The sequence below is a fragment of the Choloepus didactylus genome, chromosome 16 (genome assembly GCF_015220235.1).
Source record: "Choloepus didactylus isolate mChoDid1 chromosome 16, mChoDid1.pri, whole genome shotgun sequence".
Lineage (NCBI taxonomy): Eukaryota > Metazoa > Chordata > Mammalia > Pilosa > Megalonychidae > Choloepus > Choloepus didactylus.
This window is the reverse complement of record NC_051322.1, coordinates 45556109-45579567: the sequence shown is the minus strand read 5'-3', so window position 1 is coordinate 45579567 and position 23459 is coordinate 45556109. Positions and strand designations below refer to the sequence as shown.

General features: G+C 38.6%; 1 protein-coding gene across 15 annotated transcripts in view; it reads left to right on the top strand.

Annotated features, from left to right (window-relative positions):
- DTNA (dystrobrevin alpha) overlaps nucleotides 1-7291 on the top strand; it is a 403763-nt gene extending 396472 nt beyond the window's left edge. For 14 of the 15 annotated variants that reach the window (XM_037805729.1, XM_037805730.1, XM_037805728.1 and 11 more), the window contains 2 exons: nucleotides 725-772; nucleotides 3698-7291. In XM_037805729.1, the coding sequence (XP_037661657.1) occupies nucleotides 725-742 (18 nt within the window). In that variant the 3' untranslated portion in view covers nucleotides 743-772; nucleotides 3698-7291. The remainder of the gene's footprint in view (nucleotides 1-724; nucleotides 773-3697) is intronic. The other variant, XM_037805733.1, reaches the window with a different exon arrangement.
- The last annotated feature ends 16168 nt before the right edge of the window (nucleotides 7292-23459 follow it).

Here is a 23459-nt window from a genome sequence, read left to right as displayed (position 1 = left end):
ATCTCGTCTGACTCCACTGTGTAGAAAGAGAGTTATGTAGCTAAATAATCAGTGTTCTGGCCATGTCATTAGAGGCACGATTTAGATCTCCCGCTTTTGAATTCATACCCATTTCTGGACTTCGGTGACAACAGTAACAAAATTCTAGACATTCCATTTTTTTAAGGGAGATGGCCTTTTACCATTCCGTATAAAATATTAGCTTTTTATTTATTTTAATGAATTAGGAGTTTAACCTTATATAAGTAAAATGAAGAAAAAATCTATTAATGACTTAAGAGCCACTTAGTGTTTTGGCATCTCTTGTAAATATTAAGCTCGTGCGCAGTGCTTTATGAATCAATTCAGTAGCCAGGAACTGCTATATTTATTATGTGAGTGTGTGGGAACTACAGAGACTCAGAACTAGTTTGCTCTCTTCTTTCCCTTCCATGCCGGGTGACTTCAGGGGTCAAGGGCAGGACAGGGACTGGGAGAATACAATAGATTTATGTCTCACCTCTCCAGGCATATGCCCTGGAGACTGTTGAGGCAGTTTTCCTTGATGCTCTGTGAGCATGTGGTCATTTGGTGGATCAAATGTTACCGCCATTCATTTGAATATCTCTCTCTCTCTCTCTTTCTCTCCCTCTGTGCATGGCTTCCAGCAAAATAACTCACTGGCTTGACTGCATCACAGTCTTGACATGTCACCTTTCTTGTTTGTGTCCTTTATCACCCACAGGTCAGCTTGCAAGGTTGAATGCAATGTCCTTTATCACTCTCCTCTCAAGTAAGTACCCTCTGATTTAGGAGGAAATGTGGCCACTGTACACGGAATTCTGATGACTTATAACCTAAATTCACAATCACCGTCTCTTAGATGTTTCTATGTGATAAAATGTGCTCCTTCTATGATGGTATCAAGCAATCACCCCAGCCAATGGAACATTTCATTCTACTCCAAAGGAGATTTGGTAGACATCTTTAGGTGTTAATTTTTCACTCTTTTCATTAGGAAAGTTGGCACAGAAACATCTATAACACTAGAGTTGCCCCAGATATCCTCTATGGCTGCGAAGCTTTCACAGCCATGTGACCCATCCATAGTGATATCCACGTTTGCAACCTCTCTAGTTCCTGAGAAGGAAAAAGTCCAAGCTTGCTCAGCACCTCTAGAGATGCGTAAACCCCTTAATCATGTTTTACTTAGAGCCCAAAAGAGAAAATGTATGTACCATAACAAGCAAACGTAAAACCATGTATTATTAAAGAGCACAGGAGAATCAAAATATAGAGGAAAATTCTGCAGCCTTATATTTTTAGAATAGCTGATTCAAATCTATTGTGGAATTTAGCAGGATATAAATCACTTTTAAAAAGCATTTACATGACCTGTGATCCCACCCGAAGGATCTACCTAAATACATGGAAAATCTTTGGTACTATTCATGTCTCCCTCTAAATTTTTAATGTAGAGAGAATGACACTTGACTGGCAGGTAACTTTAATAGTGTGATCTGAATATTAGGCTCTGAACTCTAATAAACCCAATTTCAAATATTGATTCTTCCATATCCTAGCAGCATAAACTTGGGTAAATTATTAAACCTCTATGAGACTGTTTCCTCTGTACAACATAGATCATAACACATACCTCATAGAGGAGTTGCATTAAATGGGACATTGTTTGTAAAGAGCTTAGCATGCTGGCAGACATACTTTATTATCAATATATTCAGTATATGTCTGGCACTATGCTCAGTGCTTTATGAATAATCAATTCAGTAACTGGGAACTACTATATTTATTATGTGAGTGTATGGGAACTACCAAGACTCAGAACTAGCTTGCTCTCTCAAATTTTATAAGCCAGTTTAGGACTCAGTTAATGTGCAATGATTTATACATCTTGAGCTACCCTGTTTGATAGGTCTAGATGGTCTCTCTGGCTCCGGCTAATGGCCATTTAGATGTCTCTCATTGCAGTTCAAACTAACACACCACTCAGTAATCTGGTTGCATTGGCCCAAGAATTTGAGTCTACTTTAGTTACACAAGTCTTCTCCAACCATGGAATCCCTGAAGTCTACAGTGCAGTTGACAGTAAGAAAGCTCCATCAACTCTGGTTGCTAAACTGAAAAAGGGGTACCTGTCTACTAATGACATATCAATTAATGAAGAATACATTCTAGCTCAAATATTTCTGACCCCTGTCTCAGGCCTTCAATCAAGATTAAGCAAGCAAAAATCATGTCATATTTTCTATTATGAAACATACTTGGTGAGCTATAAGACCCTTTTAGGGTGAGGGGAAGGATCTTATTAACCACATTCTAGTCTATGTCCCTTTCATTTGAGAATACTATACCACATGCTCTGCTGATACATTATGACTAGAGTGAAAAAATTCCCTGAGGCAGTTTCTGAAAATAGTCACTCCAGTTATCACAAACCTAGTCCCAAAGGAGAAAGTCTTTTCCTTTAATAGCATGTTCTTTCTCTTAATGCCAGCAATTTGATCATGTTTGTTCTGTATGTTATTTAAGCATCAGCAGCTGGTTCTTAGAAAAAAAAATAAGCCTAATAAAACATCCTTGATAAAAACCCAGATTTTAAAATGGCATTTAGTTCTTGTACCTAAAAGCCCAAAATTCCAGTACTCTGAAAATGCTTAGACCATCTTTTTATCGTTGGTGCAAACATGGCGGTCAAAAATTAAAATGGTTATGTCCTTCTGCCACTTACTGCATCCTGAAGCCTGTCTAGCTGCCATTCCGTGTGTACCAACCTGCCATTAATTCAGCCACTAAGGCAAAATTTGTTGAAAACCTGATAGAACGTTGCAGAAGCCAGTGGCTTTTCATCTTTTCAGCTAGCTCTATCCTGCTATAATTTTTCTTAATGTAGCCAAGAATTGCTGAAATTCTAGAGCAGTTTATACTAGTAAAATCATTTGTTTGGACTCTCTAATTGGACTACAAGAATGGAAAGTATCGAAAAGTATATGCACCTCTTATCCCCGGGTGCTGAAGTCGACTTCATTGGATTAAAGTCATTAGCCATCACTGAGGCAGGCAGAAGGTGGGACACCAGAGAAAGAGAAGACCCATCCTCTGCTCAAAAAGACTTCCAGGCCTATTTGAAGATCAATATGCACTTATCAACATACCAAAAAGAGTGAATAGAACAAAACTTGGTTTACTGGTTTTCAACTAGCCACTTTTGAAGAAACAGTATATATAATAGTTAGCACTCAAGCTGTAGAGTCCACCAAGACTCCATTTGGGCCACTCAGATCTTGAATTTGTCCCTTTACCATCCTCTGGCCACAGGGTACACTACGCTCCTTGGCCAGCCACACCCTAACTTGGGATTTCTTTAAAATCAGCATGGCATTGTGATGGTGGGTCAGCAGCCTCATCTCCCTGTCCAAACGACAGCACGTATATTCCTGTTGAAGCTGCTTTCACCTGCCAGGTGCCCTCAGGTACCCTTTAAGCAAGAGTCAGCCTGGAGGATCCTTGGCCTCTCTTTCAGATGGTGCAGTAGCACACAATTAGGACACAATTAGTTCCTGATTGTCATAGGAAGGGAGTGGAGGGTGTGTGTGTGTGCATGTGTGTGTTGGGGGAAGAGGGGAATCCTATGCTTCATAACCCTAATTAAGAGAACAGTTTTCATCTCTTAAAAACATTACACATTCCTTATTCCCAGGCAAGCTATAGTCAGACAGATGATGAAAGTAACATGAAAAGTGATGATGATGATGATGGAAAGTACTGCACCCATACAGAGGAGGAAGACAGCAGCCTGGCAACATCCTCGCTGAAGACAGCAACCACCACATGCAGCAGCTCCCAACGTATCCCCACCCCCAAAGATGTATTCTGCTGACTGTAGTGCAGCTAACTTTTTGTTCTAAGATTTGTAGTTCATAGGTGTGTTTTGAAAAGGAAAAAAAAATAATAATAAGACTTTTTTGTTTAAAACTAACTTATCAGCTGTATCTTCTGTAACATGGTTCACCCCGGTAAAGAACACAGGCTGAAACCCTGTGCTGCTGTTACACAGGATGGCAGTATTAACAAGCATTTTAAGCCTTTGCACATGATCTTGAACCTGTTCAGTTTACAATGACAATATTAATACTGTTTATAGCTAGAAGTTTGATTTCTGGATTCTTTGAGATTTTAGTAAAACAGTTTATTATACACTGTACATTGTTTTTTCCACAGCAATTGGAAAAAAACAACCACTTGCAATTATCCACTAACCCTGAAGGATTTAGTTCCTGAGTGTACAGACTCAGAGCCCAGAAGCCAAGAAGTCTTCTTGGCTTGCATGGTCTGCAGTTGCCTGCAAGTCTCTCTGAGCAGTGACTTGAACCAAACACATCAGGATAATCCATTCTTTGGGGCTTCTTTCCAACTGGGGGTTGTTTTCTTTCAAGATAATCTAACAAATCAGCCATAGAGCCATAGAATTTAGTGTAAATATTTTTTTCCAAATAGGTATCATATTCAAAAAAGGCAGCATTCAAATTATATAGAATCTAGTTTTTAAATCAGCACAGATCTTCTTAAAACTGTGAACTATGTTTTGAAATACTCGTTACTAAAGCTGTTTATAAACCACAGGTGCCATAAGATCCCCAAATGGACTAAAGTTCTCTCTGCTCTTCCATGGTCTTGTTTCCTCTCATTTTAGCTTTAGGGAGCATGTCTTTAACAGCACCGCCCGTTCACAAGTTCTCCCTATCAGGTTGTTTGGAGGCCTTCAGCTTTAAATTTACAGGCTTAAAGTGCGCTTGCAAATGTTCGCTCTCCTTTTATTTCTGAATGTTTATTGCCTTAGTGGGCCACCTGGTGTTCTGCATGCCGCCTTCTGTGGTCACATGAGAGGAGACAGGCTCTTCTAGGTTGAGTTGGGATTTTATACTAGGTGAAAAGCTGATGTGCAAAAGAACTGGCCAAGGACGGAGGACAAAACACTCTGTAGATGGTCCTTTTTGAGGGCCCTCTTTAGTGAGATCTGAAGATCTCCCTTAGGGATTCTGGGGAAAAGACAAAAGTAATCTTCCACTTGCTTCAAGATTTGATGAATGTCATATTTACATTAGGAGCTTCTCTGGAATTCCTGTCTCTTGTTGGAAAGAAAGAAGAGAACATCATTTTAGAATAGTGATTGGTTCTCAAAATGTGGTCCCTGGATCAGGAGTATTGGTACTACCTGGGAAATTTTCAGATGCAGATTTTTAGCTTCCACACCAGGCCTCCTCCATCAGAAATTCTTGTAACAAGCCCTCTAGCTGATTCTACTTCACGGTAAAGTTTAAGAACCACTACTTTAGAATAAATAGTTGTATAAAAAAATCTCTTAAAAGGCCTTATTCAGAATAAGCAAGAAAGGTTCTAAGCCATCCTCAAAGCTTCAGTGATTAGATTTTGCTTCTGAGGTGGGCAAAAACTTTCTCCTGCCCCCACATACCTTAGTCCTTAGTTGGAGGGTGCCTTGGCCAGCGTGTTCAAGCTCCCTCTCCAGGGGGAGCTATGATGTCTGTGACTCTTTATTTGGTTGGAAACCATCTCCATGGCTGCCTTTTGGAACAAATTGCTTGCCTTGGAGATACAAAAGCGCTTGGTGGGCATTAGTGAGGAGCTCATTCTGTCCCTTGATGGACTTAATCATACTTCCCTCCAGAGACCCAGCCTGACAAATGTCCCTGAATGCAGCCTGACACCAAAGTGGCAAAACTGCACAGTTCTCAGATTTCTTTGCACAGATGAATTTTTTTTGCAGGTTTTGTTAATGTGTCTTAATGTTCATCTCTTTTCCACCATCCATCCTCTGTGAACCCATACCTCTCTAGATGGAGCAGGTGGCCACCAGTGCCTCATACTCAATACTTAAAACCACTACATCCCAGCTACTTACATTGCTGTCAGCTCTAAATCATAGTCAGGTGGTTCCTGAACTCAGAAATCAGACCCTGCAAATGGCATTCAGCCACTGACTGGACTGAGATGACATAGGTTGTCACTTTGTATTTCTACATCAAAAGGTTTGTTTAAGGGTTGGACCATTTTGCTGATAACCTTCCCCCCGTCATAGCTTTTCTTGCCAACTCCCATCACACGACTATTGATATCATTGTACAAAGCCATCACAAGGACTCTGGAAACATCTACAATGACCAATTTCTGACTAACCAGCCACCTTTTCTTTCTCTTAGCTCCACGTCAGCACTGAGACCAGATTCAAGCACCCCTGTCCTGTAACCGAGACAAAATGGCATGTGTTGTTTTGGGTTTTTGTGGTTTTGGGTGGGTTTCTTTCCTTGGCTCTCCAGTTTTACTTTTGGGGCCTGTTCTAAGTGCAAACCCAGCAGGTTTCACCTGTCCATTAGATACAACTGCATCTTCCAGCAGTTGTTTCTTGCTTGTTCCACATTGAGTTGCACATCCATCTCCATCAGTGTTGATGGTCTGTTAATAAGCACTGGTCTAACACAGCCGACCCTCCCTCAAAGCACTGTGTAATGGCAGGGAATAGGCTGAAATCTACTGTATGGGATTCAGGAATCTGTTGTGGTTGGTCTGGGTGGAAGTTGGGGTAAGTTTGGTTGAGGGAGATGTGCGGGAGAATGTGAAGAATGAGTTCTCGAATGACATACTATAAGGCAGGGAAGGTTCATTTGTAAGTGGTAATGTGAACTGAATTGCATTAAGAGTGTGGCCTTTGTTGTGATATACTGTGTATTTTCTTATATGCATGAGCCAAACTGTTGCATCCTAATTTAGCATTGATGTCTGCTTTTATTTTGATCATCTATGTCCTCCCTTATTAGTTCTTGGCTGTTAACTGTAGATAGACCTTGTAAATACGGCAACCTTTGGTTGCTGCAATCATCTTGGTTCAATTCCACGCAAGGAGCCACAAAAAAGAACTCCAGTGTGTCCTCAGAAGAAAGGGCATTTTTACTTTTGAACCAAAAAGAGAAAAAAAAAAAAAAGCACTACATCTTGAGGCTAATTAACTGTAAGAAATTTTTAATTATGACTACTGTAATTTGCCACCATTTGAAATAACCAATTCAGAGACACTAAAGAGTTCATGATATTCCTTGGTATTGTAACAAAACTACTATCGTATGGGGTTTTTGTATTGCTGTTAAGTATTGTTTTGTGTGTGTGTGTGCGTTGGAACCTACTGGGGACATGTTATATTTTGAAGTGATTAAACTATTTAACTGTGTGTCTGTATTTTGGAATGGAATTATTTCTTCATTAAAAAATGTTTTTTAAAACACTGTATCTCACGTCTTTTATTTCTTTGTTTCAGTGAATTTTTCCTAAAGCAGCATCAAGTCAGTCTGTTCAAAGGAAAAAGGTCAGTGCTTGCAGTGTGAAAGCAACTGAGGCAAAATAGCTGACCTTTCTCTGGCTCAGTCACAATTTTTTAAAATAAGATACTATTTTGCTGTTTAAAGAAAACCTGTTAAAATCAACATGGGGATGAGTTTCATCTGCAAAATGGAGGCAACAATATCTACCTCTGGAATTCTTGCGTTTGTTAAATAAGATATGTAGAGTCTGTACCATGGTGCCTGGTATCTCATCTAGTTTGGGACCAGTTATGTCAGCTGGACTCACAGCCCAGTGACCATTCTCAATGCACAGCCTGAAGCCTGGATCTGACAGAGCTTTCAGCTCCCACCACATGCCTGTGCAAGAGCAGCCCTCCCCTATGAATCTCCAGGATGTACTTCTGAGCATGAGTCGCTAGTAAGCCTCTTTCTTCTTTCACGGAAGTCTTCTGTTTAGGGCCTTTGGTGATTTACTGCTGGCACACCCAGTGGGAACCCTCTTGGTCTATCAGACAGGGTCTCATAGGGTTTATTCTGGTTTGCTAATGCAAAATACCAGAAATGGATTGGCTTGTATAAAGGGAGTTTATCAACTTACAGATTTACAGTTCTGAGGCCATAAAAGTGTCCAAACAAAGGCATCAAATAAAAGGGTACCTTCACTGAAGAAAGGCCGTTGGCATCCAGAAAACCTCTGTTAGCTGGGAAGGCACATGGCTGGCATCTGCTCCAGGGTTCTGGTTTCAAAATGGCTTTCTCCAAAATGTCTCTAGGCTTGTCTCTCTTAGCTTCTCCAGAGCAAATTCTGGGCTAGCACCTCCAAAGCATCAGCAAGCATCTGGGCCCCTGTAGCTCTTTTTAAAGGACTCCAGTAAACTACTCAAGACTCACCCTGAATGGGCGGGCCCACACCTCCATGGAAATAATCTAATCGAAGTTATCACCTACAGTTGGGTGAGTCACATCTCCATGGAAACATTCAATACAAGAGGTCACACCCTAATCAGAAAGATTAATACATCTGCCCCCACAAGACTGGATTAAAGAATATGGCTTTTTCTGGGGAAAATAATATAGCCAAACCAGCTCAAGATTCAACTAAAAAAAAATGGGAATTAGGACATCAGTCATTTTTCTCCCAAGGGGGTTCTTTGCATCTATGCAAATTTGCCCCCCTCTTCTCCAGATGCTAACTCTGTAAGTAACAGTATATAGGGAGAGGCAGCCTTTTTCAGCGGCCCTTTCACGCTTTCCCCAAGGCAACAGGTGCTTACACGCCCTACATCAGTGTAAATTAATAAGAGGCCACTCAAGTGTTCAGAGAGGAGTCAGAGACCTGCTACAAAGTGACTTCCTGGTCCATTTATGTAGAGGAGGGTCTGTCAGCTTCTTTTACTGGAAATTATTCCATTCGCCCCTGCTAGGCACTCCCTGTACACCCCCTACGATAAAATCTTTGCAGCCCTTTGCTAAGAATGGTGACCTCTCTCCCTTTGCCCTGCTTTAGTGATTTGGGGCATATCCCAGGCTCTCTGTTCTCTGCCTCCAAGGACTCCAGCCCTGTAGGAGAGGAGGTCCCAACATTAAATAAACCTAATCATCAGAGAGACTTGCTAAGTGTGGGAAGCTTGTTTACATCACCCTAATACTTCCGGTTATTCTGCTCAAGCCACAGTGTAATATTTTATAACCCAAACTACTGCTCAAATAACCTGATCTTGTCTTTCTCCTTCCCTAAAACATCTGAAAGCTTTCTGCTGTCTGTAATCAGTACTTCGGAGTATGGCATACAAGGCCTTCCACAATTGGTCTCCTATGTATCCTACAACCTCATTTACCCCCATTCCACTACCCACACCGTAGTTGTACCCATTAACTGGTCATTCCCAAACTTTGCTACCTCTGTGCCTTTGCTTTTGCATACCACCCTCTCTATATGAGACTACTCCAACAGGGAAACTCTGGCTGCTGTGTTGAGAATAGACGATAAAGGGGAAAGGGGCAGGACTAAGGAGACCAGTTAGGAGGCTACTGCGATAATCCAGGCAAAAACGAAGATGATGGTTTAGATCGGGGAAGAGCAAAGGTGGTCATATGCTAAATATCTTTTGAAAGTAGAGCCAACACATTTGTGGACAGATTGGAAGTGTGTGAGAAAGAGAGGAGCCAAGAATGACACCATAATTTGAGAGTCCCAAACCGGAAGAATACAGTTGTATTACTGAGGTAGAGAAGACTTCGGGAAGAGCAGGCTTTGGGGGTAGAATTTCAGGAGCTCAGTTCAGGACATTTTACATCTGAGATGCTATTAGACATCCAAGTGGAAAGGAGTAGTGTGTTGGAAATCTAGGCCTGGGGTTCAGGAGGGAGTTTTGGGCTGGAGCTATAAGTTTTGGAGTCTTCATTAAAGAGATGATAAAGGAGACTGAGAAGGAGTGGTCAGAAAGGCAGGAAGAAAATCAGCAGCTGTGGCATTCTGAAAGCCAAATGATGAAATGTGTTCCAAGGCGGAAGGTGTGATCAGCTGTGTCCCATGAGGCTGACAGGTCAGTAAGATAAGAGCTAGGAATTGACCCATTGTATGTGTGTAGAACTGAATTAACTTAATCGCATACTAAGGATTTCTTCACTGTTTCCTGTTCCCTCCCGCTTTCTAAATGAAGTCCTGAGGAACATTAAGAAGATATTCGTGTTTGTTTTTCCTCTAATGGGCTTAAGGGAGTTCTTATGCAGTATAATAAATCCACAGGGTAAGCTCTGATTTCCATCTCCACACTCCCTTACAGGCCAGCTCCGTTCCTTCATTCCCACCTGGAGAGATCAAGCCACAAAGACAACACTGACAATTTACAAATTGTTGTAGGAACCTTAGCAACCAGATCAAGGCAGAAAACAGCCCCCTATTGAATGAAACAGTATACAGTACTATCTGTTATTTTCGGAGGAGGGGTCTTTCTTTTATTAATTTTGGAATTTCTTCTGCCTCAATTACATATCAGAGGAAGAAAGGCCAAATTATAGGACTCCCCTCTGTTCTCTGAAAGTGTAAAAATAAAGTTTTAAAAACTGTTCTGCTACATTATGGTGATGCGTGCTTGTTCAACATTACCTATTGGTTGTTTTGAGTTAAATTAAATGAAACAATGTATATAAAGCACCTAGCAAGGTTCCTGAATCTGAAGAAAGCTCAAAACAGGTCAATTCCCTTCGTTTTTTCCCTTGGGTTTACAATACTCATTCATAAAATGGGGACAATAATTTTGGTTTGCAGAAAATTCACACAAAAAGAAATTTAACTTAAAAATAAATATAAGGAATTCTATTCGACCTCATTAGGAATGAAATGAATGAAAATTAAAACAAGAGTGTACCTACTTAAAACTATTAAATGAGCAATGATTTTTAATAAGAACCAGACAACAATAGTGAGAGTGGTGTATGTGCTGATGAGACTATGCACTTGTAAAAAGTTTGGGGGCAGGGGGTTTGGGGGAGAAGTTGAAAACATTCATACTTTATGACTCAGCCAATGATACCATGTCATGGACTCTCTCTTAAGGAAATTAAGCTTCCAGAAAAAAATATAAATAAAATACAACAACATAAAAATAGTTTTCTGAATTATGATACATCTAAACTATGCAGTATTTCATAGACAAAAATGACTATGAACTGGTGAGTATATAAAATAGTGGAGTCATTCTGGAAAACAGTCTGGCAGTTCCTCAGAGGATTAACCATAGAATTACCGTATGGCCCAGAAACTGCATTCCTAGGTATATACCCAGGAAAAATGAAAACGGGTCCACACAAAAACTTGCACACAAATGTTCATAGCAACATTATTCATGGTAGCCAAAAAGTGGAAACAACCCAAATGTCATTCAACTGATGAATGAATAAATAGAATTTGGTATATAAATGCAATGGAATATTTGACCAAAAAGGAATGAAGTACTGTTACATGCTACAACATGGCTTAACCGTGAAAACATCACGCTAAGTGAAAGAAGCCAGTCAAAAAAGACTACCTATATGAAATATACAGAATAGGCAAATCTACAGAGACAAAAAGTAGGTTAGTGGTTGCCCAGGGCTGGAGGAATCAAGAAGTGTGGAAGGGAATGTGACTGCTAATAAATACAGAGCTTCTTTTTGGGATTAATGAAAATGTTCTAAAATTGTGGTGATGGTTTCACAACGCCATGCACATACCAAAATCCACTGAATTGTGCCCTTGAAATGGGTGAATTATATCTCACTAAAGTTCTTATATATGAACATATATATAAACATGACTACAAAGAGTTTTTTGATAACATGATCAAACACTTGTATCTGCTATGAAAAAATCAAGAAAGTAGGATTCAAAAATTTATATGGACTAGATAATTATGTACAAACATGCATAGAAAAAGAGTAGGGGCTTCCAAGTGACATCTTTAATAGGCACAAATTCAGAGAAAATGGAAGTGGAGGTAACATAATTTAGGAAACTGGAAAGCAAATGAACATGTGATTACCAACCTATCAGATCTAAAAAAGCAGAATACTGTGCTGAGAACCAACCAGAATCCTAAAGGCTCAGGAATTGGCCTCTGAAAATAGGGGAGAAAATTACAAAGATTGGTTGAAAGCTTTTGAAGAAACAGATCCTAGATCCTCTTCTCTTCCACTCCACTGAGTGACTACTCTTCTCTCACCTGGGTCGAAAACTGAAGGTTCACGCTAGAGAGGGTAAAATAGAGGGTCTCAGTTCTCGAGGATACCAGGCATCATTAAAGGCTGAGTATTGTACAAAAACAGAGGGATTCAGTTACAATATGAACACTGAATTCTTCCAGCTGGCTTTTCCCTAACAACAACACACGAAACACTGGAAGCCCAGGCTCTACTCTTCAGATAGGAGATGAAATGGCCTTCTCTGGGAAATCTATCCCGAAAAGAGAGACCTAAAAATGCTGACATGGTCCCATTTAGACCACCCTACACAAAAGCTCGTGTTTCAACCAGTCCCACTCATATTGTAAGACTACCATTCAACTACTTAGACCCCCTTATAAAATACATGCAGACAACCAAGCATAAAGCTTTTAACATAAAAATAGAAACCAAAACAAAGAGAAAAAAATCACCCTAGAATAAAAACAAACTATCACTGAGGAAATTAAGCAAGATAATGCTCGCTTCTAAAACAATCAAACCCACATAGAATAATGCCTTAAACGTAATATAAAGCCCCAAAATGGGAGTTCCTGATTAAGCAGGCTGCTCTCCTAAAATCTTGATTCAAGAATTCAGTCTCTTTCCACCTTTTGTCTATTTTATCTTCAACAGATGCTTTCAGTTTTGCCTTAGGCATCATCTCCAGCCAGCTGTTAAGAGAGATAAGTGCATGGGAGACTTTCATGGACTTGAGCTAGAAAGTGTACACATCATTTCCACTCACATTCCATTGGTTAAAACTCATGCAAGTAGCCACACCTAACTGCAAAGGAGGCTGGGAAATGTGGTCTAGCCATGTTCATGGGAAGAGAGAAAATGGATTTGGTAATGAGCTAGCAGTCTCTGCCACAAAGGATGAAGAAAATTCCCCTAAGAAACTATTATTGATATCCTCTGAAAAAGAAAAGACAAAAATATTTCATCCATGAAACAGAAACAGACTGCAAAAAAATAGGAATATTTAGAGATCAAAAAGGACCCACCTACTGCTCAAAAAGTTAATATATTGTCCCCATCTATTTCCCCTTATGTTGGATAGTGTCGGACTGTAAGAATTTTTAGAATCTGCCTGAAATTGAACTAGAGTTTATTTAATTTAGATTTAGAGAGATTGCTTTCTGAAGTATGTAGTCACGTCTGTGTATAGCTAAGCTATTGCTAGCCATCCTGCAGTAGAAATAGCTTCCAGGAAAACTTCTAGTGCCATTCTACCCACTCCCCAGCCAAAGCTGCAGGCCAGAGGACAAATCACGGTATGAAGTTCTCTCAGGGCATCCAACGCCAGACATTCTGTAGTAGAGAAGAAACAAGGCTTGCCGTGTACAGAGCCAGAAGCTTATCTGTGGAAAGTTCTTCCAAACATCAGATATACACAATCTTAAATGGAGAAAATGCAGTGGAGAAGAGGGAGCTGTTATGGATATTTGTCAAGCAGTTAGTTCATGAAATTTTGTAATTTGTGTTCTTTTTCTCAGTGGGTTCCCAACTTTGTACAATGTCTAAGCCCACAAAGCCTCTTCTACCCATTTGTACCTGGAAAAGAAAGAAAAAAAGGAAAAACAAGATAATTATTAACTGCTAAGTTGTTCGAGAGTAGTAAAAGTAATCATAGTATACTAAAAAGCTTAGCTTTGAATTTTCCAAAAAACATATGCATAGTAATCATGTAAGCCCAGAGTGTCAATCAACCAAAATCATAACTTAACTTTACTCGTAAGATGGGGGATGGGAAGTGAACATGTGCATGATAGAAGAGAGCAAAATTCTCATATTACGTAGTGAGAAGTTGGTAAACAATGCCTATTTATAAAACAAGCAGAATAGAAAGATGTTATTAAGAGATAAGAGGTAAAGAGTAAATGAATAAGCAAAAACAGTTGAAATTAGTTGTTCCTGAAAAAGGAATTTGAAAGAACAGCAAACTTTTGAGACCATGTGAGCATGATTTTGAAACTTTTTAAATGGTAAAAAATACTTTAAGGTGTTAATTGTGATTTCCTTGGGTGAGGAATTTTTGGATGAGTTTTTTAAATATTCTTTCCTCCATCTGTATTTTCTGCATATTCTAAAATAAACGAGTTACTTTTATGATTGAAATATAAGATAAAGTTTTAAAATAACATGGTTTCTTATCTCAAAAGGTTGTAAGAATTACAATTCTTTAGACTGTGGCATTTAAAATTTTAGGTTCTTTTGACAAATAAGGAGGAAGTACATTTTCCTGAGGTTAAATAACTCTTCCATTAATAGAAAATTTGCCTATATTCGACCCTCATGAAAAACAAACCAGATCCCACCCCCCTGCCCTCATTTTCTTAACTATCTTGCCATTTTTTCCCTTAACAACAATAAAATAAGCATCTCTCCAAGAAGGACTGCAATTTTTAGGCAAACACTAAAAATTAGACAGGTAATTAGAACACTCTGTGGAGCCAACCTTAACTAACCATGGGAAGCCCCCCTCCTTCCAACACCATTGTCTGTCAATCATTTTGCTTCTCTGCCAGGAATTCACAAGTTTCTCAAGGTCAAAAATCCATATACCCTCTCTCCTTTCTTCTCCTCCTCTTCCCCTTCTGTCCTCTCCCTTTCCCTTTATCCTTTCCTCCCAAATTCCAGATACTGAGGGAGTAAAAGAACCTAACATTTGTGTAATCTTTTACAACTTGCAAAAACTAACACTGTTGCATTTTATCATCACAACAGCCGTTTCAGGCAGGTGATATTTTCTCCTTTAAATGAAATAGAAAATTGAGACTCAAAGAGTGATTTGCCCAAGAACACCCAGTGAGGAAGCCAGGACAGAAACCCAGGTTACATCATCTTCACTATGGTTACAGCAGGAGCTCAATAAATGCAGATCAGCCAACAGAAACTTGAGAAGAACCTAGGATACCAACTTCCAGTTAGTAGAGTTTAGGCTCTCTTTTGTTCACTTGGCAAAGTAGTGCAGAAGCATCCAGATGGATAACCTAGGGAGTTCTCTCTGCAGTGTGAAAAAATCTGCAAACAAGGCAGAGAAGAGAAGAAACTGCATGCCATCAAAGAAAACAGAAGGGAAAACACAAGAAATTTCTCACTTGTGAGGAGATGGTATGGTTCTGGGAGGATTTTCTGGCAGGCTTTTCCCTCTGTCCAGGGCTAAATTGACTTCAGCTCGCCCCCATGAGATCTGGCATCAGCCAAGATTTAAGATTTGCCCAAGGAGTTGTGCTCAATTCCTTGGCTTTAGTTTAATTCCTGAATGCTGCTGTCTTCTGGTTGCCCTAGCAACACATATTAAACTTTGAGGGTTTATGTTTTAAACATTATTTGAGCTTGTAAAGGAGAACTGGGAAAGTAGGGAAAGGTGAAAAAAGATTTTTTTCCCCCCAAGACAGACCCTGCAGCAAGGCTGTGAAGAACCACTCTCTCCCGAAAACATTCCCTTTAAGACTTCTCTGGTAAAAGCCAAGAGTAATAGGGCAGGTCGGTTGTAGAACATTGGAGAAGTTTAGAGTAAGAAACTTTTGCCTTGTTCATAGCCAATTTGAGAATAATGATCCTCTGAAAAAGAAAATCCTTAATAAGGTCTTAAAAACGGGGAAAAATAATGCCTTTGGGGTAGAGAGGTTGGTATATGAGAAGAGAAAAACATTTCCCCTTTATCGAATTGCAGAGAGAATTGAGAAGCCCCCTTGATGGAGAGAGATTTAAATATTTTAACAGGATAAAAAGGAAAGTATAATTTTACCAGAAAAACCTAAATCAAGGCAAAGGAAATCTATTGAAAACTGCATGTAAAATAGCTTGCTGGCTCTCATTTCTACTATGAGGAAATAGACTTGTTCAACTGCAGAGAAAGATGTTTTCCAGCCATGAACTCTCAGTGACATGTATTGTGAAGATCTCTGTATAATGAACATTGAGCAGTGTAAGTGTCAGTCTTTGGCTGATTTTTTTTCTAGTAAACCACAAAGTCATTCTTTATATGACTACTTAGCATAATGCTAAATTGCAAGTCTGTGAAGGGAGTTGTGTAAAGCTAACAGAATTTGTTCCAGGACTATAGCTTTTTCCTGTCCTGGACTGATGAAAGAATAAAGCTTTTCAAATAATTGCTTGTTTACTTATTTGCCTTAGCAGACTCTAAGCCCATGGAGAGCAGGAGTCCACCCTCATTTGGAACCTACCACCTAACCCAATGCCTGGCATGAAGTGGATACACAAGAAAGAGAGAAGAAATGAAGAAAATCAGCAGGAGCCACTATTCCTCCATCTGTGCTTCTAAATTTCAGCAGTCATAGCCAGGATTTTTAATGGGAGCTTTGGAATAGACAATGACTATGGAAAACACTAGAAATGGGAGCTTACTGTGCTCCAAAGCTCAGGTAGAAATGATGTTTGTTCTGAGAAGTGGAGACGCTGATTTGTTTTCTGACTCCCAGGCTGCAGAAATATCTGGTTGCAGGGCTAGAACTTCTCTCAGAAAGTGACTCAACGGTGTGCCTGGGACTGATCCAGATGTTGCACTGAAAGTCCCATGTCCTGGGAAATCCCTGAGTTCTGGTCCAACCACAACAGTTGGTCACCCTAGAAAGCAGGTAGAGAGATGCACAAGCACTCAAGCAGGTAAAAATTCTTGGTTGCATTCTGTATCTAAAGCATGTAAGATATTACTTTAGAGAGGAAGACCTAGATGGCAGAAAATGTCCATTCTACCTTTTTTTTGTCTTCCAAAGGCTTAATTTTCAGCAGGGCCTCATCCTGGTGGCTTGCCAGGAAGCATTAGTTGCAGAATTCACTTTGAGATTTCTAAAATAAAAAAATCTGTGGATTCACTTTTGGCTTTCTAAAATGAGATAACCTGTGGATTAGAGTTGGTTAGTGCTGGTTATCTAGATGCTGAACAGTCTGTCAAAATTATTGAGTTGAATTTTGGCATAACTGATATTGAGCTCTAAAAAAGAAAAAACTACTGATTGGCTATGAGAATCAATTTACGACAGAAATTTTAACCATGTCATTAACTTGCCCTTCCATTTGTCTTTGAAGAGCAATCGTTTATTCCCTCTAAGAGCAGACTCAAATTCTTTAGATATGCGTTCCGATGTTAGAGGCTAAGAATCAGCCCAATTTTTCACCATTGCATTGTTTTGTCTAGTGCCCATTCTCACTCACTAAAATCTCATTGGGTGTGGAATAGACTCTGGAAGGAAACATGTAAACTTGAAGTCTATAGAAAGTACCTATAATCAGGCCCATAGAGATTTTTCCATTTTTTGAATCAAAGAACAATAAATGCTATAAAAGCTTGTAGTGTCAATTATACAAAAAAAAAAAAAAAAGTACTGCCTTGATATTTCTGGAACAGCTACTAAAATAAACTCTGTAGAGTGGGATTTACAAATGACATCATAAGATGCCTCTAGCTGGCAATTTCTGGAAGAAATTTGTTCTAATGTATTTTTTTTTTCATTCCCCAAATAATTCCAGGTTTGAAATGTGTGATAAGCACATTCTGATAACCAAGAAAAAACTATAGACCATTCCACAAATTATATGAAGGATCCCCAAGACTTCCTGGGTAAGATGCTTCAGCAGATATCTGAAGAGTTCACCTCTGAATGAACTACAATCCTTATCAGTAGCAGATTACTCATTCAGTTCATAGTAAGTGCCAATAAAGACATTTTGGGCTGGAATTTTCATTGAGTATAAATCAGTCTTACATCAGTTTTACACAGCTTTATTTTCCACATAATATGTGTCCCTTGAATGTAAAAAAAATCATTGACATTCTTGATGAATATATACCAGAGGCAAATTATCCTGATATATATATCAGTGAATACCTGTTTACTATAGTGGCCAAAGGCCACTATTCTCACAGTGCTGACATGTGACCCAGAGTTTTCTTGGTTCATACATCATTAGCAAAATTGTCCCTTTGGGATTGAAAGAGATAATTTACAAATGGCAATGAGGAGGACTTGAAGTTTAGATTTGGATGCTGGACCAGTGATTAGGAAATATTGCAATGGTCTTTAAATTACTTACCTACCTATGGACAAAGGAACCACTTCCTCAGGTAGAGTGGGGGAGAGGTGAAGTATTTATATATCTCCTTCTTCCTAAGTGTAAGTGGATGGGAAAGCGTGTGTTATAAAAGGAAAAATGCTTGGAAAGAGAAAAAAACTGCTTTAGAATAATCATGTTTATTCTCTCTGAAAAGGTATATTCCTAGTGAATGGTTCATAAACATAACCTAAATCCTTGTATTTTCCAGGAATCAACATTTACTGAACAAATGTAAGAGGATATATGATCACCATCCTCTCTCTAGGAACATCTGTTTCCAAAGGAACTTTGGCAGAGTTTACTAGTGAGGTCAGAGTGTCAGCAACAGAGATTGCAATCTAGTGCATTCCTGGCCTGGCTTTCCTACCTCCAGGGAAGCCTTCTCCAAAGCCATGCAAGCCAGAGCTTGAAATCTAGTACTGTACATTCTAACTGGAAAACAAACAAAGTTTGGGAGCAGGAAATACTCAAAACTAGAGTTTTACACTGTCACTTAAATATTTATACTCGACATTCCACAAATTGTCCATTTGTAAAGATGTTTTGAAAACTAAAGTAAAATTCCAAAGGGAAACATTTCCATTACTGATCTTCCCCAACAACAAATATTTATTGAGATCCTAGGTAATTCCTTTGAAATGTAAGGAGCCACAAGGCTATATTTTTCCTTCGTGGACCAAGACAGTCCACATAAAATTCACAGAATAGTTATACTTCATTTAGTTGGCTAATCAGGATTTAATAGGTTGTTAGTTATTTCCAGTTCATCAGCTTTCATTGGGTCTTCAGAAATTTGGCCAAAAAGGATTTTCAGTAGATTACCTAGACCAGGGATTCCAAAACCACTTTTGACTGAGAAGACTCATTATTGTGAGCATTTTTAATATAAATGAAAAGATATGGAGTTTTGGTTTGATTGTCACCCACAGGAAAAAAAAAAATGGTTTAATGAAATCCAACTTCTTCAGAGTTAAGGTTTGGTGAATAAGAGAGACTTTTCCCTAAGTTAATTCAAAAAAGAATTAATGAAAGACTTTGCTGAAGTCAAGTGAAAATTGGTTTCAGTGGTAAAAAAGGAAGAGAGGAGAATGTACTATGTGCCATTGCTTTGACCCAGAGGAAGCAATAATGATCTTCCCCAGTATTTATTCTTTTTCCATAAAAGAACTGGGTTGGTTCAAGAACTAGGATGTTTTTTAGAGATTTTTTATTATATAACATGTAATCATTTTACTGTATTTTAATGGTTGAGCTATTAAATTTTAGCTATGTGACCACGTCATGAAATCAGATGACACACTGAAAAATAATGCAGCATCAGGAATCAAGATATCTGAGTGCTAGCCTGGCCTATTCAACACTAGGCAAATCACTTAAGTTCTCATTTTTGACAAATCTCTCATTTATAATACTAATGCCTATTGTTAAGTTCTTAACTGATTTACCGTGATGATCAAATCAAGTAACATAATGAAATATGAGTATAATAATATAGTAATTTATAGTCATATAAATGAAAAGCATTATGAAAAATATACTTTACCATTGAAATATAAGGTATTATCACATACATCAGTTCTAGGCATTATCTTATGTTCAGAGAGCTTGCTGTGAACAACTTCCTTCACTTCTAAGTAAAGGGCATTGGTTTATTTCCGTGAATGATAATATTCTTAAATTGATTACCACAGAAAAACAGATCAGCTCTGCAGGCTCCAATCAACACTGTAGTAACCCTCGCCTATTACCAAGTTACCATCTTGATAACCAAGTTACCATCACCACTCCATCTTGCTCCTCTCCAGCTCTCATTCATCAAGCCATTAGGTAAAGGTGCATAATTGCAGCAGTCTCCTCTACTGCTCTAGATGAGGCTAGCTTTGTTTCCCATAAATCAGAGGTTGCAAGATACTGAAACAAACTCCAAGATGATTACATACCCCCTCCTCTTGAGACTTGACAGGAAATGCCCAAATAGAACCACAAAAAAATATGGAAACATGGGAAAATCTGACCCAATGGCAAAGGAATGCTGTCCCCCTCCTCTAAGTAAATCCAAATGTATATCTCATTAGAAAGAACTATCCAGGAGTGTTAGCAGGCTCTGGTGTCAAGGAACACATTGATCTGTCACTCACCACCACCTCGCCAGCCCCAAAGGTTCAGACAGGAAGTCAGAGGACATATGAGTAAAATTGATAGCTTTTTTTTTTTTTTTTTTTTTTTTTTTAAGAGTGAGATAATGAAAGCTGGCTCCCATTCCATGGCTGTAGGCCTTCTTTTTAAATATAAACAGCAGCAAGAACTGAGAATGACTGCCATACTTGAATACCAAATAAACACAAAGTGACAAGCACAGACTTTTGGCTTTATATTAAAGCTTGGTTTTTCAACAACCCCTTTTGTTGCCTCTGAAGACAATGATCTCAGTGTTTCTGAGCCAGATCCCTTGAACTCTGAGCAGAGCTTTCTTTGCTCCTCCTCAATCCTGTTCACTCCACAAATAGGGCTAGTGTCCACTTTTGGTTTGTAAGCAAGCCATCCTCCTCCTTGTGGTCCATGGCTGTAGGAGTGTTGGTTTATTGACACTAACAAGCAGTGGTATAGGAAACTTAGAATTTACAGACCAAGTCCCAGGGTAGTTTGATGAGGGACGTGCTTAGTGGTTTCCACTTAGTTGGGAAATCGTAGTTTAATCATGAGTCATACAATGGGTGTAGTTGGAGGGACATAAGGAGTTGCTGACTTCATTAATTCATTATATGTTTAATTTTTAATTGGTATTTAACATTTTGATTTTATGTCACTTAGGGGTAGCAATAATTGACTTAACTAGATGGAATCAGTAAGTTTTTTTGCTCTCCTTCCACTATAACAGTTAAAACAAATAAAAAAATTCCCCTAGATGGTAAGTATCTCTGCCTAGGCACACTCATAAGAGCCATCAAAATGGGAAGAAGACTGGTCACATATCATCTAATCCCTAGAAATTGACTTTTTTTTGAGGATTCCCATCAGGGTTTTCAAACTCCTGTTGTTGAAGCATTTAAACACTGGAAGTACTTGTTTCTTACTTTTTCCTTATTCCACAAAGTGTTTCCCTTTGCTGAGTTTTAACCTTAAGGAAGAGAATTGGATTCAAAATTGTACACCAATATTTTAATTGTTACTATTTAAAGTAATTGATTTCTCATTCTAATTATTTGCTTGAATACATTTAATAAATTATAAGAAAAATGATTAAACCCAAATGTAGCAACATTCATTTACCGGGTTTCTGATGGTAATACGTTTGTGATGATAAACCTGATGAACTTAATGTCCATTCAGGGTTACCTTCACTTTTTGTCTGTGAGAAAGGGATTGGTTACAATACCCAGCAGTTCCTCCTACTTCCATAGTCCTTTGGAGTCCACAATAAATTTTAACAGCTGTTATGCTTGATCTCCAAAACCATTCTTGCAAAGGCACTATTATTATTTCCATTTTACAAATGAGAAAACTGAGTCAGAAAAAAATAAGTGATTTACTGACAGTCATGGTTATAATATGGTAGAAATTTGTATGCAAACCCAGGTCTCATTATGAATCTAGTCTTCATTTAGGAGAGGCATGCTACAGGGGTAATTGGAAATACAAATAATAAAATATTTGTAAAATACCTGGTGGAACTGGTCACAGTGCTGTCTTATTGAGGCTTAAGACAGAATATACTTATTTTTCTTCAGGTACAGACATCTTGTGCCAACTGCACCTCCTTACCTAATCAGTGTGATAATTGGGCCCTGTAAGGATTATCTGAAGAGGTCAGGCTCAGCATAGCATCATTTATTTATTTATTATATTTATTTATTCACACATTTACATATTTATTTTCTTATTTGTTTATTGATTTGCTTACTTATTTATATTAGGAACAACATTATTTTTTCTCTCTTACTTGCACTAATGTATCAGCCCTGGTAAACTTAATATAGTAAGGTCTAACATTTAAAGCACAAGAAACTATAATGCAGCCTACTTCACAAGTATGTTGTGAAGGATAACTAATAGAAATTAATATGACCCTTAGCAACCACACTTTGTTTTACAAACATCCATAGCTGGTTTAAATGGTACACATGTGCCCCTCTCATGTTAGCGTATTTCCAATTCAAATTTTGCTGGCTAAGTACTAAAGATATTTTTTTATAATTCTTCCACTTCTTTCAGCATTTGTGGAAGAATCATAATAATTCGCTTCACAAATGCAAATAATTCTATGCAGCAAAATTACGTTAAAAATTAAAAATATAAATAAACATTCTACATGACTAAAACTCAGTTAACTGCATCCTTAAATGCAGTACTTAGTTTGGAGATAATTTACCATCAGAAGTTTTTCACATGCACAAGTGAAGTCCATAAAGAGAAAGAGAGAACAAATAAAAGCTGAAGTGTTCTCTGCCTACATGTTCTCATTTAAGTGCAAACCCAAAATGAATTGTGGATCCAGTAGAATTAAAGGAAAGCTGAAGTTTCTACATGAATCCAATGAAGTATGGACCAGAAGCGCCATTGACAGCCAAATTCCTCTTCAATGTACTTTAAAAAGTACTCCATGTAATGTTTTCCAGACTACAGCCATGAGCTGGGAATCCTCAGATGCAGTCACAATGAGGGATCTGAGCAGAGGTAAGTGGTTGCATGTGAGTAAACTGCACATTTACAAAATGAAACCCCAATTTTCAAAACAAAATACCAAGAAAAGATGAGAGAAAAAAAACCTGGATGCTTGCTAGACTTGTCATCATTGTTGACATAGATTTAATACATCTAGATACCTAGAAAAACTTCAGTAAGTCAAATTATTCCTTAGACTTGGCCCATATTTGACAGGGCAGGGCAACAATTTACCATTCAAGCAATGATACCAATCAGCTGAAGAGGGAAGGTATTTTAGTTTGCTAAAGGTGCTAAAAGGCAGATACCATAAAATGGGTTAGCTTTTACAATAGGGATTTATTAGTTTACAAGCATACAGTTCTGAGGCCATGAAAATGTCCAAATCTAGGCATCGTCAAGACCATACTTCTTCCTGCAGGCAATCTGGGACTCCCCAGATCACATATCACATGGAAAGCATATGGTGGTATCTGCTGGTCTCTCCCTCCTCTTGTGTGTTTCAGGTTTCATTGCTTCCAGCTTCTGGCTTCAGTGGTTTTCTCTCTGTTTCTGTGGCTTTCTCTATGTTTTGTTTTTTTGTTTTTTTTTTTTTCTGAATTTCATCCTCTTATAAAGGACTCCAGGAAGAGGATTAAGACCCACCTGGGGCATGCCTCAACT